At 43.9% G+C, this 18,735-nt stretch overlaps 1 protein-coding gene across 1 annotated transcript in view; it reads right to left on the reverse strand.

The window, feature by feature from the left end:
• LOC129810514 (leucine-rich repeat-containing protein 52-like) overlaps positions 1-9,191 on the reverse strand; it is a 38,490-nt gene extending 29,299 nt beyond the window's left edge. The window contains exon 1 of the mRNA XM_055861059.1: positions 7,839-9,191. Coding sequence (XP_055717034.1) covers positions 7,839-8,487 — 649 coding nt within the window. The 5' untranslated portion in view covers positions 8,488-9,191. The remainder of the gene's footprint in view (positions 1-7,838) is intronic.
• Between the last annotated feature and the right edge of the window lie 9,544 nt (positions 9,192-18,735).

Genomic DNA, 18,735 nt, shown 5'->3' on the forward strand with positions numbered 1-18,735 from the left:
ATTTTAGTTTGCTGGGAAAACATTAGTGGTACATTGTTTTATTACATTACCTGGAAACCTAATGAGAACTTTTGGGGAATGTTCTGCGGTGGTTGTTACAGTTGTGCACAACGTTTTTGTGAATGTTAGGAGAACATTCCAAGGATATTTCATTCTAAACATAAAAAAAGATGGGATGTTATCATTCTAATGTTAGGGTTTTATCTATCTAGAACTTAATGGGAATCGTAGCTAATGTTCTTGGAATGTTTGATGGAATGGTTATTATTACTATTAACCACGGGACAGTAGTGTCACTGTCATACTATACTGGCCCTGTGAAGTATGCCACTTTCAAATGACCAGTCAAATAAAATTTTATTTGTCAAATACACCAACTATAACCTTAGTGAAATGCTTACTCACAAGCCCTAACCAACAATACCAACAAAAAAAAGACATAAAGTAAAAAATAATTAAAGAGCAGCAGTAAAATAACAATAGCGAGACTATATACAGGGGGTACCGGTACAGAGTCAATGTGCGGGGGCACCGGTAAGGTAATTGAGGTAATATGTACATGTGGGTAGAGTTATTAAAGTTACTTAAGCATAATAACAGAGAGTAGCAACAGAATAAAAGAGGGGGGCAATGCAAATAGTCTGGGTAGCCATTTGATTAGATGTCCAGTAGTCTTATGGCTTGGGTTTAGAAGCTGTTTAGAAGCCTCTTGGACCTAGACTTGGCGCTCCGGTACTGCTGGCAGTGCGGTAGCAGAGAGAACAGTCTATGATTAGGGTGGCTGGAGTCTTTGACACTTTTTAGGGCCTTCCTCTGACACTGCCTGGTATAGAGGTCCTGGATGGAAGAAAGCTTGGCCCCAGTGATGTACTGGGCCGTACACACTACCCTCTGCAGTGTCTTGCGGTCGGAGGCCGAGCAGTTGCCATTCCAGGCAGTGATGCAACCAGTCAGGATGCTCTTGATGGTGCAGCTGTAGAACCTTTTGAGGATTTGATTTAGTCCCAGGGCTGTGTGTGTGTGTGTTGTGTGTGTGTGTGTGTGTGTGTGTGTGTGTGTGTGTGTGTGTGTGTGTGTGTGTGTGTGTGTGTGTGTGTGTGTGTGTGTGTGTGCAAGCGTGTGTGTGTGTGTGTGCAAGCGTGTGTTTGCATGTGTGTGTGTCCAGGGAGCAGGTCAGTAAATAGTAGGAGAAATAAGAGCAGTGCTGATCTTTGTTTTCTATTTCCCTGGGTTGATACCTTGCTGCTGACCTCCATCTGAGAGTGGCTCGTGTTCAGTGCAACAGACAGTCTGTTTGTGTTGAACTGGTAATGAGGTCATATTGTTTGAATTTTGGAGCAATAATTTATCTTCAAAACATAGCAAACAAGGTTATTATCCAAAAGCAGTGATTCATGCACGCATGCACACACTCACACCCGCATGCACGCTCTCTCTCCCCCTGCCACCCCCCCCCCCCTCCCTCCCTCCCTAATCTAGGGTAAAGTAGTCATTAACATGCTTGTTAAATGAACTCCTGGCTCCACAGTACAGAGCAGCATCAGCAGTAACTGGACTAATAGGGAGAGATGCATAAGGTTACATAACATGACCCTGAATAAACCTACAAGCTGAAGTCCCATACTAATACTACAGGCTCAATACTGCTTGGCTCAATACATAATAGGAAAATAACAAGACTGATCACCTCTCATACTGTCTCAGATTACCTTGATCCCTGACCTCTGACCCCCAACCTGAAGTCTGACCCCAAGTTAACAACAGTTAAAGTCACAACCAGCATATCGTGGTCTACTGGTGAGTTAGAAAGGGTAATTGGTTCTGTTGTCTAAGTACTGTCAACACTGGACTGTCTGACCATTAATGTTAGAGTGGGTTGGTGCTGATTGCTGTTGAGAACAATAACCTCGAATAGCCTACTGCTTTAGTACCAGCACCTCTTATGAAATACAATTGAATGTCAGTGTGCCACCTTTTTCCAGTTCTGACGGCCGGTTTGGAACCTGGGACATCTGAGTATAGTAGCAGACTACAGTATGCTAAAAGCTAAATGGGTGTGTATGCTGCAGAGTAGAGTAATGTCAATACTGCTGAGTCTACACTGAAGCAACTATGACTCAGGATCACACACACACACACACACACACACACACACACACGCACACACTCGTTTTAGCATTTTTAGATGGTTAACCATGATCTCCTTCCAATACTGTGTGTGTGACCTTGACAGAGTGAGCAGTGCCAGTCGCAGCGGTTCGGTTGGACTAGACCAACCGAACGGACACTCACTGAGCAGTAAAACCAAAGAGCCTCTATGTGTGGACAGACACACTCATCATACAAATAAGCAAGCAAGCTAGTAACACACACACAAACACTAACATACAAGCATAAATCATGTTTGTGGGCACACACACAGTATGCACACATTGGCTTGAACACCTAGAGCTGCTGTGTGATAGCAGAGCTGGGCTGCACTGGCTGCATTCCAGATGAATTATTACACACAGCAGAGCTAAATACAAGACCATTTACATTTCACTGGAGTGCTGGAAAAATGACGTTCCTGAAACATAATCACTGACACTCTCTCCCTCATCTGTCCCGACTCAGAGAAAGCAGCAATGAAGTCAGATAACAGAGTAAGTCCCACCACTTCATAGCGTACTCAAGTACCACACACACACACACACACCACACACACGCACACACACACACACACACACACACACACACACACACACACACACACACACACACACACACACACACACACACACACACACACACACACACACACACACACACACACACACACACACACACACACACACACACACACACACACAGATAGAGAGAGAGAGCTGATATGGGTTGTGAGTTATTAACCTGGAAGGCAGACTCCTGCTCCGACTGTAAACACAGCTATTTATAACACCCTAATTATGACCGTGTGTACATATGGTAATTCTATGGAGGAGGAGGATTCTACTTTTATCTTTCTGTTTTTAATCTTTCCTCTCAACCTCATCGATGCAGAACAAATTGCTTAGAATTATGGATGGATGTGTGTGAGTAGCTGTACTGTGTGCTCGTGCATGAACGCTTGTTTGTGTGTGTTTGTGTACTACTGCATGTGTGTGAGAGAGCCACTGATGTGGTTATGCTCTTGATGGCTTATTCTGACAAAAGGCCCGTTTGACCTCCAAACAAATGTCATGTAGCTGAACTGAAGTAAGAAGACAGCTCTTCTTTTAGCAAAATGGCTAAAAACAACATTTCTGTCAACCCCAGTTGTTGAATCGGACTGGTGCTCACCAGTAGCAACTCTTATAGAATACCGGCTGTAAAGCATGATTAAAATATTATTTAAATGAGTACCGCCCACTTTTTCATTCCACTTCAAGCACTTCTATTGTTTGGTAAAAAAAAATCTGCATCTCTCTTTAGATGTATGAAGAAAGACAGCTATATCTGGCAGAGAGAGAGAGAGAGGTTGACTAAGAATAGTTGACCTTTCTTCATCACATCAACTAGGCTGAATAATTCCTTAACGCGCGCGCGCGCGCACACACACACACACACACACACAGAGAGACACACACACACCGACACAAGCGCACCGTCACACTCTCTACTCTCCACTATGGTATTAATCAGATCACCATAATTTCAATGCCTCATCTTTCCCGCCATCCTTTCACGGTGATCCCTCCTTCCTCCGTTGAAGGATGAGGAGAAAGTGAAGGTCAGATAGCAACAGCTCTCTTACTCTCCCTCCCTTGTTTGTTCTCTCGATCTGTCTTCACTTTCTCATCTCTATATCTGTCTATCATTTTCTATTTCATTGTTCATCTCTCTCAGTCTCTCTCACACACACACACCCATGCCTCTGTCTTATACACTTGCGTTACACAGTTAACCTTCGATCCTGCCCTGCTTTTAGAATGTTAGAGCAAACACACACAATAATGCCATATTCAACACACATAGCAACCAACCCCCTAGAGCCGATTGACGCACCGGTGCATCATTCTAAGTTACATTAAAGTGTCGCACTTCTGCATCTGCGGTGAATGGTGACAGAGCTAGAGCGGTGTTTGTAAGACCATGAGACATCCCCCAAAATCGGTCTTCTCACAAAAAAACGTCTGAACGGTTTGACCTAGAACTATTATGACCACTGTATGTAAAGGGGAGACACTCACGAAAATGGTGTATCCGTTTTGCTCTACGACCCCCACAAGTGTCACGAGACTCGTCTGAAAGTAACCAGTATCGGTAAAAAAAAAAACGAATGGAAGAATGAAAATAGTTTTCAGAGCAAGTGACGTCACCGATTGAAATGCTATTTGCGCGCACCACCGCTAACTAGATAGCCATTTCACATCCGTTACACAGGCAGAGTTCCTCTGTCCAGTGTCTGTGTTCTTTTGCCCATCTTAATCTTTTATTTTTATTGGCCAGTCTGAGATATGTCTTTTTCTTTGCAACTCTGCCTAGAAAGCCAGCATCCCGGAGTCACCTCTTCACTGTTAATGTTGAGACTGGTGTTTTCGGGTACTATTTAATGAAGCTGCCAGTTGAGGACTACAACTGGCATTTCCAGCTGCAATAGTCATTTACAACATTAACAATGTCATTTCTGATCAATTTGATTCTATTTTAATTGAGAAGAAAAAAGCTTTTCTTTCAAAAACAAGGAAATTTCTAAGTAACCCCAAACTTTTGAACAGTAGTGTATATATATTTCCTAAGTTGTTTTATATCTCCAAGATTTAGGACAGACGCTTAAAATACCTTATTTCTTATGATTTATTTTCTAACTGTCCTTTTTGCCATTAATGAATGTGTTAGGGGAAATGGGATATCTAGTCAGTTGTACAATTGAATGCATTCAACAGAAATGCGTCTTCCGTATTTAAAACAACCCCTCTGAATCAGAGCGGTGCGAAGGGCTGCCTTAAATCGACATCCACGTCTTCGGCGCCCGGGGAACAGTGGGTTAACTGCCTTGCTCAGGGGCAGTATGACAGATTTTTACCTTGTCAGCTCGGGGATTCGATCCAGCAACGTTTCAGTTACTGGCCCAACGCTCCTACCCGCCAGGCTACCTGCCGTTATTCAATGCGTTTCTATGGGCTTTAGAAGTAAAGACCAAAATCGATTAAAAAAATTATACCTAAAAGGGTCCTAAAATTCCAAACCAATTAGCTAAATGATCCATAGTATGACCATCTTAAACAATTTCATATGTCAGCTTAGTCTTAGACTCCAAAGAATAAAATATTGAAAAGTGCAGGGAATCCAAAGATTGTTCCATCTGGTTATTAATGTATGTAGTTGTTCAAGGTATCATTGACTGCTGATCATAATGAATGGATTTACGGTCTCTCTCTCTCCCCATCGGCACTCTGTGACTTTGTTGGCTGGTTTTGTCAATACATGTTAACACTGACACAGGGTACACATTCTTTACACACACGCAGTGGGGTAAAGTAAGTAAAAATACTTTCAAGTACTGCTATAGTCATTTTTGGGGGTATCTGTACTTTACTTTACTATTTATAGGAATAAGAAATGATTTATACTTTTACTTTTGATACTAAAGTATATTTTTGCAGTTACATTTACTTTCTATACTTAAGTATATTTAAAACCAAATACTTTTAGACTTTTACTCAAGTCGTTTTTTCTGGGTGACTCACTTTTACTTGAGTAATTTTCTATTAATTAAGGTATCTTTACTTTTACTCAAGTATGACAATTGGGTACTTTTTCCACCAAAGAACAAACGTGCGCGCACATGCACGCTAACACACACTAAATAGTTTGTAGGGGAGCCTTCTACTTTCAGCAAGTGTAACACGAGTCTATCCCTGTACGGCCAATCCGCAACGTGTTCCACATCGCACCGCAAGCAGCGTGCTAACCATGTCCTTGGTTGGCCGAGGCTTCAGGTCTCAGGGAAGATGACGTCACTGCACAATTGGCTAGCTACTTCACATCTGCTATGCTAGCGTGATGAATCCCTTTCATAGCATACAGTAGTGAGATGAGAGGGAAGGGACAAATTCTGAATGGGCTCTGATTAATCGTGCTAGAAGATGGGGAGCCCAGGTGGAACACACACACACTCACAGGATGTGCTAAAGACACCAGGAATCTCTTTACATTACACTCTCAGCCCTGCAGTCATAACATGAGACATCTTAAACAATGATGAGGAGGATCCCGGATCCGGGAGGGTGAAGCGGTAGAGGTTTTAAACAATGAAGACACACAGTCGCATACACCAACCCCTAACAAACACACACTCTTCTTCTGACCCCATTCCCTCTCCTCTGACTGTCACTCTGGTTAGTGTACATGGATATGGCTGCAATATCAATAGACATCCACGTAATCCAATACTACGGGAGAGAGAGAACAGAGAGATGCTTCATCTCAACATTACTGTACATAAAAACAATATCTCATCCCTTCTTTCTCTGCATGGTGTCTGGTCAAGTTCAAAGTACCAGTAACTCCCTGTAACCAGGACCTGATGCAGCTGCATGGAGGGTGAATGGTCAAAGAACAACGACGGGAGAGGAGGAGTGATGAGAGATGTGGAGGAGAGGACCAATGGCACAGATACAGATAGAGAGTTGCGCTGACACTGATAGTGGACGTAGTAGGTACCTCTACCCTGGCCTCTCAGATGTACAGCCAGGCTTGAACCTGGAACACCGACAAGCCCCTGTACCAAAATGCTCAACGCTCTTCAAGAAGAAGATGAATGATGGGATGCTCCACTGATCTGTGTGCCAGTAATTAGACTATTATCCTCCAGTGAGTAGGGCTATTATACATGTTCTATTCTCTTTAGTATACCTAAATCAGCAGGCTCCTATTCTGAGAGGAGAAGCGATGATGTCGTTGTAGGCTTCCTCTCAGTCCTGCTCTTGGCATAGATAGTGTGGAAATTCAATAGACATTGAGAATGAAAACATCTGCATATCTGCAGAGTTTTGGGAGTCATTGGTGTGATGTGAAGGACAGGTGGAGGTTAGGGAGAGAGGGAAAGACTGGGGAGGAGAGGGAGAGAGGAGGGTGTGAGAAATAGACAGAGGAGAGTGAGGGAGCGAGAGAGGGAGGGGGAGAGGAAAGAGAGGAGGGAGAGAGGAGAGAGAGAGGGAGGGAGTGATAGAGTAAAGTGGGAGAGTGAGCGAGTGAGAGTCTGTGTATGGGGTGTGGAAGTCCTCTGATCATTGAGACTTCCAATCCATTATCGGGGTCCCTGTGCTCCTGTGACATTATTCACCCTGGCTCAGGCTCTAGCTCTGACTCTGTGTGTGTGTGTGTTGTGAAAACAGTGCTGGCATTCCCAAGCGGGCTGTCAGTCAGGGACTATTGACTGAGCGCCCACCATCAAATTAGCTAAATGTGTTGATGTGACGATAAGCAGTGATAAGACCTTGGAGCATCTCTGGCTCTACGTCCCAGCAGAGGACAACTGCCTGTTTACTCACCAGAATGGTACAACAACAAAACACACGGTGCAGGTCAACAGTCTAAGCTATTGGTCTAATAACTATCCATCTACACCACCTGAGTGTTAGGACTGCACTTTCTCTGAACATCTGTCAAGCTAGACATTTATTGCAGCTGAATTAAAGACAGTAGGCTAATAAAGTGACATTTATAGGAGCACATGAGCAAGACACTGGCACAGGTCACCCATATTCTATAAACAAACAGAACCACTTAAATCCCCAAACTTGAATCCTGCTTTCTGTACACAGACGCTCACACACACAAAGCCCCCCTGACCTCTCCATCCCCATTCTCACCTTGGAACTTGAATCCTTCTATTTGGACCCAGAGGCAGAGGTCCTCTGTCTCGCAGTCACACCTCCAGGGGTTTCCACTGAGCCCCATGGAGCGCAGAGAGGGCAGGGCAATCAGAGAGCTGATGTTCAGCGTCGTCAGGTTGTTCCTGCTCACATCCAGCACCTGCAGAGCCACGTTCTCTGAGAACGCGTCCGGGTGGATCTCACTTAGCCCCGGGTTGTCTGTTAGCCGTAGCATCACAAGGCTAGACAACGGTCCAAACGTCCGGTCCTCGATCTGGGTCAGTGTATTGAAGGACAGGTCTAGGTAGGCCAGCTTCCGGAGATTCCCGAAGGTGGACTCAGAGATCTCCATCAGGATGTTGTTGCTGACGTCCAGGTATACTAGATCAGACAGGTAGTTGAGTTGCAATGCTGGAAGTTCTCTGATGCGGTTGTTGGAGATGATGAGTTGGCGGGTAGCTAGAGGGAGGTCGATGGGGAAGAGGGTGAGCTCCTGCCCGGCACACTGGACCACCAGCTGGTCGTCACACACACACCTGTCAGGGCAGCCTGCTGTAAGAGCCGGGGAAGGGGCCACCCCCATCACGAAGATAAAGAGAAAGAGTAGCCGGAGAGATTGAGCGCTTGGAGCCGGTAGGAGACGCATGATGAAGCAGCCCAGGGCGTCATGAACTCGGGCTGAGTAGGACCAGGAGGACACCCCAGGACCAGCGCTCCCCTCCGGGCATCCTGCATGGGGCTGCGGGACTGGGGGTGCGGCTAGACGGCTACTCTGGAGGACCGACTCCGGTTGCGGCTTCTGCTGCTGTCTGGAGGGTTGGATAGTGGTTATATCCAGACTCTCTCCTTCTCTCGCTCCAAATGGATAACGGTCTCTAGCTCACTCACACGCACGTCCACAAGACGCCCGTGTTAATTCCGAAGGTGACCCTACTGACGGACGCGCTGGTCGCGTGGTGAGAATCGCGGAGGCTTATCAGGTTCTCCTGAAAGGAGAGAAGAGAAAGATTTGATAAAAGAGAGTCTCTGATACTCTTTTCTGTTACTGCCTCGGTATGTCTTCATTTTAAGTTAGTTGTCGGCGGCAGAATGCATTGTTCGTTTATAGTTTCCAAACTGCTGGATGGTGAAATTCCAGGAAGTGATTCCTCCGCTTCCTACTAAAGAGAGTGGTGTGTAATACTGCCTGTTTTAATGGATTTGTAATAGTTTAATAATCACCGTCTGTTCTGCGATGTCACTTGCTAATCCGTTATTCCAGAGCGCGAATGGAAGTGCATCCATCCCTCATTTGCCTTCTCGGCTGGTCTGGCTGCATGTGTGTGTTCGCTGCTCTGCTCTCTCTCGTTCGCTCTCTCTTTTTGCAGCTGTGTGTGGGGGGGGGGGGGGGGGGGGGGGGGGGCTGCAGTGCGTGTGTGTGTCAGCAGTCTCTTAGTCAGACTGTGTGTGTGATTCGCTGCCACACAATTTAGTGACGTAACCAGGTGTTCAGTAGAGGCACATGGGTAAAATCACTGGGGGAGCCATGCAGTGGCGACCCGCCATTCAGGGCAGGTGGGGCTCCCCACATTTTTATCTAAATAGAAATACCAATAATAATAATATATATATTTTGTAATTATTTTAGGGGGGGCTTGCCTGATTTGCATGTTATTTTGGCATTAATAATTTTTTTTTTTTTTTTTTTTTTTTTTTTAACCTTTATTTAACTAGGCAAGTCAGTTAAGAACAAATTCTTATTTTCAATGACGGCCTAGGAACATATGAGTCACATATCAGTTTGAAAACAATGTAAAAAAATATATATATCACTGAGTTAATAAAGCCGCATACAAACACGGTCCCTTTTTTGATTCCTTGAGTAAGGCAGCTCCAAAATGCAGGTGTTTCAGTCTAGCTTAGTGCTCTTTCTTTGATGACAAAATTTGCCCACGGAGGACCACCGTGCCACCTTCCTGTTCAAGTGAGCACATCACCACAAGGTGAGTCCAAAAATGTCTTATATGCTGCTGCATAAATGATGTAATATGCCAGGGAGATATACTGTAACTAAGAAAGTAAGACTAAGTGTATGTTGTGTACTAACCTATTAGTAGCCCATGTGCCTCCCCCTAATAATTCGGTCTATTTTCACCTCTTAATTATTAATTTTGCCTACTGTTCTGACTTGGTGGTGCACATGTAGCCTATAACCTGTTTTTGAGAAATTAAAGTGAAAACAAACTTAAAGATACCAAAAACGATTTAGTTCAATCAATGTTCCTAAATAACATGTGGCTGTCATTATACTGATTTCTGTGTGTGTGTGTGTGTGTGTGTGTGTGTGTGTGTGTGTGTGTGTGTGTATTAGCTAGTTAACGTCAACCTAAAAGGCAACATCTAGGCTACATATTAAACTTTAATCATCTCAGGCCCATAGCACAATATATGAGTTTATGATTAGATCAGAATTGCTGTTATAATCATTGGCCTGTACAGAAAATTAAGTCAAAACCACAAGTCCATCTCCATCCATGGCTTAGGAAAGGGCTGATTTAGCTAGCTAGCTACTGCAGGGTAACAACATGAGCAGACCAGAAACAGACATATTTTTCTTACAATTACATTTTTCTTTTGATGTGATTGGATTGGCGTGAAGCCAAATCCAAACTGGCTTCCCTTGGGGTGGTTTTGTTGCGCCAGGACTACCCACAGTTGAGCTCAGCTCAATGTTGATTGGCTAATTATTTATTTAATTTTTTTATCAAGGAAGGCCAAATACTTGCTGGCATCAATCAATGAAATGCTACGGCAGCAACATATCATACTATTTTTGTCCTGACAGCATCAGATACATAGGCTACACATACCGAGAGAGAGTGGCGCTGTTTCCCTCACCCGGATGATTTCTCTGGTGAGATAGATTCAGCGAATTGAAAATTCAGAAAACACTGAAGAAAGATAAACTGTTTAATATATCTTTTTAAATGTATTGGTCAAATATTTGGGGAAGCCTGGATTACCTTGGCATCCGTGAATACAGACCACTGCAGGTGTTGCCTATTTCTGCCTCCCTATGCTGCAGATGACAGGGTGTGTGTGTGTCCAGACGACAGGCGATCTGGCGGACATGAGAGGAACCAGAGAGTCCAGTTACAGATTATATCGTCTTCAGTGTGTAGAACAAAGACAGGAAGTATTTTTCTGTGTGTGTGTGTGTGTGTCTGTATGTGCGCGTGCGTGTGGGTATGGGTGTGCATGCGTTAGAGAGAGTGTGAGAAGGAAATTGGGAGAGAGTGTCCCACCAGAAAAAAAACATTGGCTAAAACCAATAATCAAACCTCGCCATGGCAGGCATCCTCTGGACTGCGAAAGGATTTAGCATGTCTTATCAGTGTGTGTGTGTGTGTGTGTGTGTGTGTGTGTGTGTGTGTGTGTGTGTGTGTGTGTGTGTGTGTGTGTGTGTGTGTGATCAGCGATCCTCACACGCTGCTCCAGCTATTTGCTAATTTCACTAGGGTGGCACGTGGGTCTGTCTGTGAATAACGTAGGCCTTGCTGCTACAGTATAATACATTAACACGGGCATGCAGTGTGTAATGGATTTGACACATAGAAACAAGTATTTTTATGCCACGCTGTACCACACACACACACACACAGTTTTGTACAGCTAACCTTGTGGGGACACACAATTCAGTCCCATTCAAAATCCTATTTTCCCTAACCCGTACTCTTACCCAAAAACCTAACCTTAACCCTAAACCTAACCCAAACACTAAATCTAACCTTTACCCTAAACCGCCCAGAAATAGCATTTGACCTAGTGGAGACTAACAAAATGTTCCCAGTTGGTAAAATGTTTGTTTGTTTACTATTCTTGTGCGGACTTCTGGTCCCCACAACAGTAGTTAAACACACACACACACACACACACACACACACACACACACACACACACACACACACACACACACACACACACACACACACACACACACACACACGCTGCAACAAGCTCTCACAGTCTCACTGCAGAATCTTTGGGATAGGGTTAAAACAAAATCAACTCCACGGTTAAGTTAAGGGATTCATTTTGAATGATTAAGGTTAGGGCTTTGGCGCTGCCTGTGACTGTCAAGCAAATAACTGTTGGTCTAACGGTAATTGAGCGTCAAATAACAACACATTTAGCATCTCCTGGCGTCCATTTTAAAAAGTCTAATAAATCCATGTAATATAACCAACACCTTCACAATAAATCCAATTTTTTTTTTAGACAGGTCTGCAGAAGCATGACAAAAAAGAAAATGTAGTCTATGTGGCTATGCAAATGGCTGTGGGCTACACTAGTTCATTTAGCAGACAAGATTTGCTTAGAATTCCGTGGCATTATTTTATAGTATGAAGAATACAATTGAACAAAGCTGAATAAAATATCAATATTTTCTCCAAACGATTTGAGGTGGCTATTGTGTGTCAAGGGGTTAACAAATAAATAGGTACTCCTATATGCTTAATTTAGAGTTATTCATGTAACTTTAGTTGTTCTACAAACGTTGGGCTATATGTTTAGATTTGTAATACATTGTAGGTCTGCTTGATGAGAGACTAATGATGATTTGAAAAAAGTTGCTTAAACTGCTTAGTGTTTTGCGCAGGCTGTACACACTTCAATAGTCTCTTATTCACAATTTGACAAGCAGTTGATAATGCCTCTGTTACGGATACAGGTAACCTGTGTGTGTGTATCCTGTCTGTGTATTTCTTTTCTCTCCTTCTCCCCTCACAGGTGGCAATCATCATTCCCCAATCAGTCACCAATCAGTCATCAATCAGAAGACACACCTCCTCCTGTTTTCCATTACCCTATCACAACCCCTTTCCCTTGGTTTAAAAACCCTGTCAGTTGTTCTCTTTAGAGCTTGATCATGCAAACTCTCTCTAGAGCTCTTGTGTGTTGCAACTATGTGTCACTGTGTCTGTTACCCTGTGAGTATTGTTTTGTTATGGTGTTTGACTGTTTGTTTGATGGTGGGAAAAAGGGGTACCAAGACAAGTCGCCCATGGGCATACACTACCCGTAGGAATCCTTTGTCTAAGAACACTAGTTACAAATGGGTGGACCACCCACTGTATTTTTGGTTTGTTAGCTGTTGTTGAAGTAGGCTAGTCTAGCTTAGGGGTGTTCTTGGATATTTGTTTCTTTCTTTGGGTCCAGCTCAGCCCCTTTTCCTGTCCCTCCTTTACCGTGTGTTTACAAATAAACCATGAGTGTTTGACGGTAATTTAGTTGTCTGTGGTTATTTCGTTCTCACTTTTTCACTACTATAATTTGCATGAGTTATGTTACGGGTCTTGTTACCATCCCCCTTAAACCGCCGGGCCAAAGAGATTCGTAACAGCCTCTGTGGCCATAATGCACCCTAGAAAAATCCACACATTCGCGTTTGTAGCACACACCTCTCCGTCAACTGATCGGGTCTTTCTAACAGGCTACAAGTTAAGACCGACACATCGGGGACGCAACTGCAAGTGTCCTTATCCAATTCTGAGGTGCAAATTGGATGAACTGTCCACATTTACTTTTCGTCAGCCAAGATGAGTAGGCTTTACTAACATCAAAAGCACTAGCCTATGTCAATCTACTATCCCCCATATTACAAAAGTTGACCTTTTATGTGCGATAAATAATTATTCCAAACCGTCTGGGACAGTTGTGGGATACTATAGAGCCCAAATTAATACAACCACTAGCATCACAAAACATTTTCTATGCAATGTGGCTGACGCAATAGATCAGAACGTATAGCTTAACATTTTGATAAACTATTAGGTCATTTCTTCACATAAGCTCAGCAATGCGCACTTGGTACTAGGCTATAAGCAATTATGCATGTAATGCTTTTATTATAAAAGGTGCATTTTTATGGTAAATTATCTTCCCTTAACTTAAAACACAAGCGCTGCTTATATATGCAAGTTAGGCTCTACACCGCTTGTGAAGTGATTCATGTGCTTAATTTTAATTATTTGGCCACTTTAGTTGAGATGCACATCTTATTAAAACATGTGAGCTAGGCTACAGGAGGTGTGCAACTATGATTGAACAAATTGCAAAAATAATTTTCTTATGCTGGGCATCATTTACATATACTAAGTAATATGTGTGACATTTGTTTTGATTTAGAATGAACCATTATCATGCATATCGAAAGGGGCAGCGGAAAAAAATACATGTAATCTTTGCACTTAAACAGTGTATGGATGAAGTATTTACCTTTGGTTTATTTTCATGCCAAATTGTAAAGATAAGAAATGTGCTAAATATTAGGAAAGTTGAGAAATAAATATAGTAGGCCTAGCCAACAAAGCTGATCCTCTTTTTATTAGAGGCCATCATTCTGTTTTCTCCCGCAATTACATAGCCTATAGAAGTCAAATGTTATTAGTCACATGCACCGAATACAACGGGTGTAGACCTTACAGTGAAATGCTTACTTATGAGCACCTAGCCAAGAATGCAGTTAAAAAAAATACAGATAAAAATAAGACAAAAGTAAAGAGCAGCAGTAAAGTAACAATAGCAAGGCGATGTACAGGGGGATACTGGTTAGTTGAGGTAGTATGTACATGTAGGTAGAGTTATTAAAGTGACTATGCATAGATGACAAGAGTAGCAGTGGTGTAAAGAGGGGGTGAGGGGTGGCACTGCAAATAGTCTGGATAGCCATTTGGCTCGATGTTCCGGAGTCTTATGGCTTGGGGGTAGAAGCTGTTTAGAAGCCTCTTGGACCTAGACTTGGCGCTACGGGACCAATGTTGCACAACATGAACTGAGGGGCTCTCATGAAGTGTTTGATTAGATTTTTTAATATATTTACATTAATGGCAGAGTGATTAGAGGGACAATAGAGTACAGAGTACCAGGCAGTTAGCAAGTTTGGTAGGCTACTAATGACCAGCAGCATCAGAGTTTGGAGAAGGCTAATTACCGTGACTAAATGGTCATGTGGAATTTGACTGCCTTCATACCTCGTGGCGGTAATACGGTCACCGCAACAGCCCTAGTTAAGGTAAATTTAAAAAAAATATGAAAGTGCCTAGATCTGGTATTGAAAATGCGACCCTCAGAGCCAGAGCTCGCAGCTTATTCCCACCCACCACCCCGTCCACAACCCAAGCCTACGTGATGGTAATAGCATCCACTGTTGGCCCTCGCGGCTGGATTTGAAGTCATCTCACGATGTGCTGCTTACCTGGATAGATGTCAAATTTTGCAGTGGATCTTGAGCGACCTGGCTGCACACACCTAGTATCCAGCAGTAATAGGACACCACCCTCTGGCATGGTAGAGATATTATTATTATTATTATGATGGTGCTTTATTGCTAATGGACAGTATTAACAGCAAGGGCATATACAGTTACAGTTAACACCCCCCTCACACAACAGTATCTAAAAGACTGCAGTGGAATAGTCACAACCCTCAACCCTTAACTATAAACACTTACAGTATACCAGTGATTCATGATTGTGTAACGTCTATGAAGGTACAGCTACAGTAATGCCAGGCTTCGCTCTCCTTCCATCGTCTAGTCCACCCACTACAGGCTGATAACCCTCTCTTCCTTTCTCCCTCTCTCTCCCTCATCCCTGTAGGCAGTCTGACAGTGCATGGTTTTGCGCTGTACAGTTTGAGTGGGCTCCCTAAAATATTGCAGCAAGGCTACTATTATTATCATGTAGATTAGTACATGGATTTTCCAAACTGTAAAATAGTTTTTGTATTACTGTAGGTGGTTCGGTAACCTATATTGCGTGATGAGTAATCTTGCTTGATACGTGAAGACTTGCTCACAGACTACAGTTTAGCTCAGGAGGCTAACTCAGTATTATGTTAGCTGTGCCATGTTGTAACGGTCCAGCTGTATCATGTTCTCTGCTAACTGCCAGTAAAATGAAGTGCTCAGAATCTTTATAACTTTCCTTCCTGGCTGATCCCGACGGTTTGCCTTGCATACTGGGTTCTGTGTATGTTTGTCTGTATGTGTGTCTCTGGGTATGTGTGTCGTGAGTTGGGCAGTGAGACGTCTTCACTATTTAATGAAGGTGGGGGCAGTGCCGTCTGTCACAGGGACGATGCTGGCTCTGGCACTAGGCCTGAAGGGGTCCACTCTGCTGGCATTACTGGAGGTGGAGAGAGTCATAACTCACCCTCCTTTATCTATCTCTGCCTTTCACTCAATCTCTTCAAAATTATAAATACAGCTCTTTCTCTCTTTGTCTGGTTATAACTCTGAGTAATTATCTCTCCTCTACTTTTCTCCGTCTCTCGATCTCCCTCCCTCTTTCCCTCCTGTTCTCTTTGAGGCGATGACTACTGTCTTTGAGCATGTGTTCATCTCCATCATTCTAATGTAATTGAAAAGTAGCAACTGCGTCTATCACTCACACGGATTACTACACTAAAAATAAACTGCAATATGTGTCTAGACTATACACTTCTATACATTAAACACGGCACTATACCTCTACACACTATACATAATCACTGCAATAGAAGAAACATGCAAAGCTACAAGGCAGCACATTGTCTGTGATCAGAGAAAATGTAATGCATACAAACCAAACAGATGGACTGTATCTTATTTATTGTCCATTATTTAGCCGACTACATGGAAATGGTTTATGTAATCCAGAGCTGAAGAGCAATGCACAGGCCACTTAAGAAGACCTAGGGTAGCTATTACACCCATGATCATAACATTGTTCATTTTACTGTAATTCAGATATACTTTCCGGTTTGGTCCTCATAAAGGTAGTTTGATGTGAAAGATTTCCCAAATGATTTGCTGACTTGCTAAATCCTAATCTGTGTGAAGAACAGGTGGCAGTTCTGGGAAAACAGACTTCATTAGTGTAGACATGTGTAGACCAGCACCCTAGCCCAGATGAGCGGCGTGTGTGTTCCACGGTTTCATCAGAGTATGTTAATTTAAGTGCTCCCTGTTTCTGTTCAGTTTGGTGGAGAATGTGCTCCCATAACACCAGCCCAACCCCCACAAACACACACACCGGGCAGCAGGCAGGCACCACTGTTTCATATGCTCTGAGCTTGTATACAAACAGATGAACCAGTGCCTGAATACATGTTCTCTTTATGGATAACCAGATGAGTAATGACATGCATAACGTAAAGCTCCAGGTGTGCGAGGGAGTATGCGTGTATATCTTCTGTGCGTGTGTGTGTGGAGTCAGTCTCATATGTCTCACATGAAAGATCAGACGTGAGGGTCAGTCATGCTGTAGAGAGATCTGCCTTGAGCAGAGCAGTGAAATCCCCCTGACAGAAAGGCCACTCACTGTCTGACTCAGACCCAACATCATGCCCTCTCCCTTGGCCTCCCTCCCTACTCCAGCCTAAGGCTTTGATTGAATGGAGGCTTTACAGCAGCATACAGAGTCCTACCCCCACAATCAAAACCTCTTCCCTGGCTAGAACTCGCTACCGTAGAGGGGGCTAGGGCCTGAGGAGAGAAGGGTGAGATGAGGGAGAAATGGGGAAGGAGTTGAGAGAAGAAAAATGGGTGTGGAGACGGGTGAGACTGTTGATCTCCCCCTGAGTACTGCAGTTTGTTACTGGCACTGGGGACAATAGAGGAAATGGACCCAGCCCACTGGAGAAGCCACAGCCAATAGCAGGTTGAGACAAAGTGGACACAAAGTGTCTACAGTCTAAAGGATATGATGACTCATTAGGTAGAGGCTGGCAACAGAGCATAGCGTCCCTCTAGCTAGCCCTCTGATACTACACTGACACTTACAGTATAGGAGGAGAGCAGCAATGCTGGGCAATGGCTAACCACATTCCTCTTGTGTGTCTGAGTGACTGGGGCCTGTCTGGTGCATGTGTGGGAGGCATCAAGAGGTCTCTGGTATGTCAGTGCAGGTGTGTTTTAAGGGACGGTGGGAGCTTCTAAGAGATGAGATGGCTGTTTGTGCCGCATGGTGTGTGTGGATTCCTAGGGGAGATGTGTGTGTTTGTATGGGCAGTGTGCATATATGTTCCTACCATGACTGTGTACCAGGCTGGTTGTCGGCAGAGAGGGCAGTGTGTCCGTCCTGACATTGCCAGGCTAGGGTGCAGCAGACAGGGCCAACAGAAGGTGTGACCGCAAGGTAATGTGGAGGGAGGGTGGAGACAACTGTCAAACTCAGTGAAACACACAGGATACACCTCTTCCTCCACATCCTCCTCTCTCTGACATAGGGTTGTGTCTTTGCTGTGTGTTATCATTCCTGTCACCTCTGGCTGGTCTGAGGTCAGTGTCAGAGCCTCCGAGTCTCCACGGGTCAGTCTCTGTCTTAAGGTCACTTACCAAGGATCGGTAAGTCACGCTCTCTCTTCGGTTCCCAGTCTGTGGTGTGTCTGCCATGTTCTGTTAGCATTTAATGTGTTGTCTGTCAGCAAGTTGTCTGTCTGTCAGCAGGGCTGGTGGTGTCCTGTTGAGAGGCAGACTGGCTGTGTCAGTGAGAGGACATCAGGATCAGTGTCACACGCGTGCACACACACACACGTAATCGTACGTAAGCACACAGACACAAACATACAAGCATGACAAACACGCACAAAGACGTAGGCACACACAGCAATTACCAGTCTTGCTAAGTTTTCCATTCAGGTGCACATTACACACACACAAAAGTTCACCAGAAGAGGAGAAGAGAAAAAACACACTGAACCCAATGCAAGTCCAAACCAAATCCTTCTCAGATTTGGAGAATTCCACTGGGTAACCCTGCAGGGAGAGTTCAGTACATACACAAGCGGACCTTCACACTCTCCTCTTCGCTATGGTGTCTTTAACATAGTGTACTCAAGCAATACAGATTTTAAAAAGGTTATACAGGTA

Source organism: Salvelinus fontinalis, chromosome 14 (genome assembly GCF_029448725.1).
Source record: "Salvelinus fontinalis isolate EN_2023a chromosome 14, ASM2944872v1, whole genome shotgun sequence".
Classification (NCBI taxonomy): domain Eukaryota; kingdom Metazoa; phylum Chordata; class Actinopteri; order Salmoniformes; family Salmonidae; genus Salvelinus; species Salvelinus fontinalis.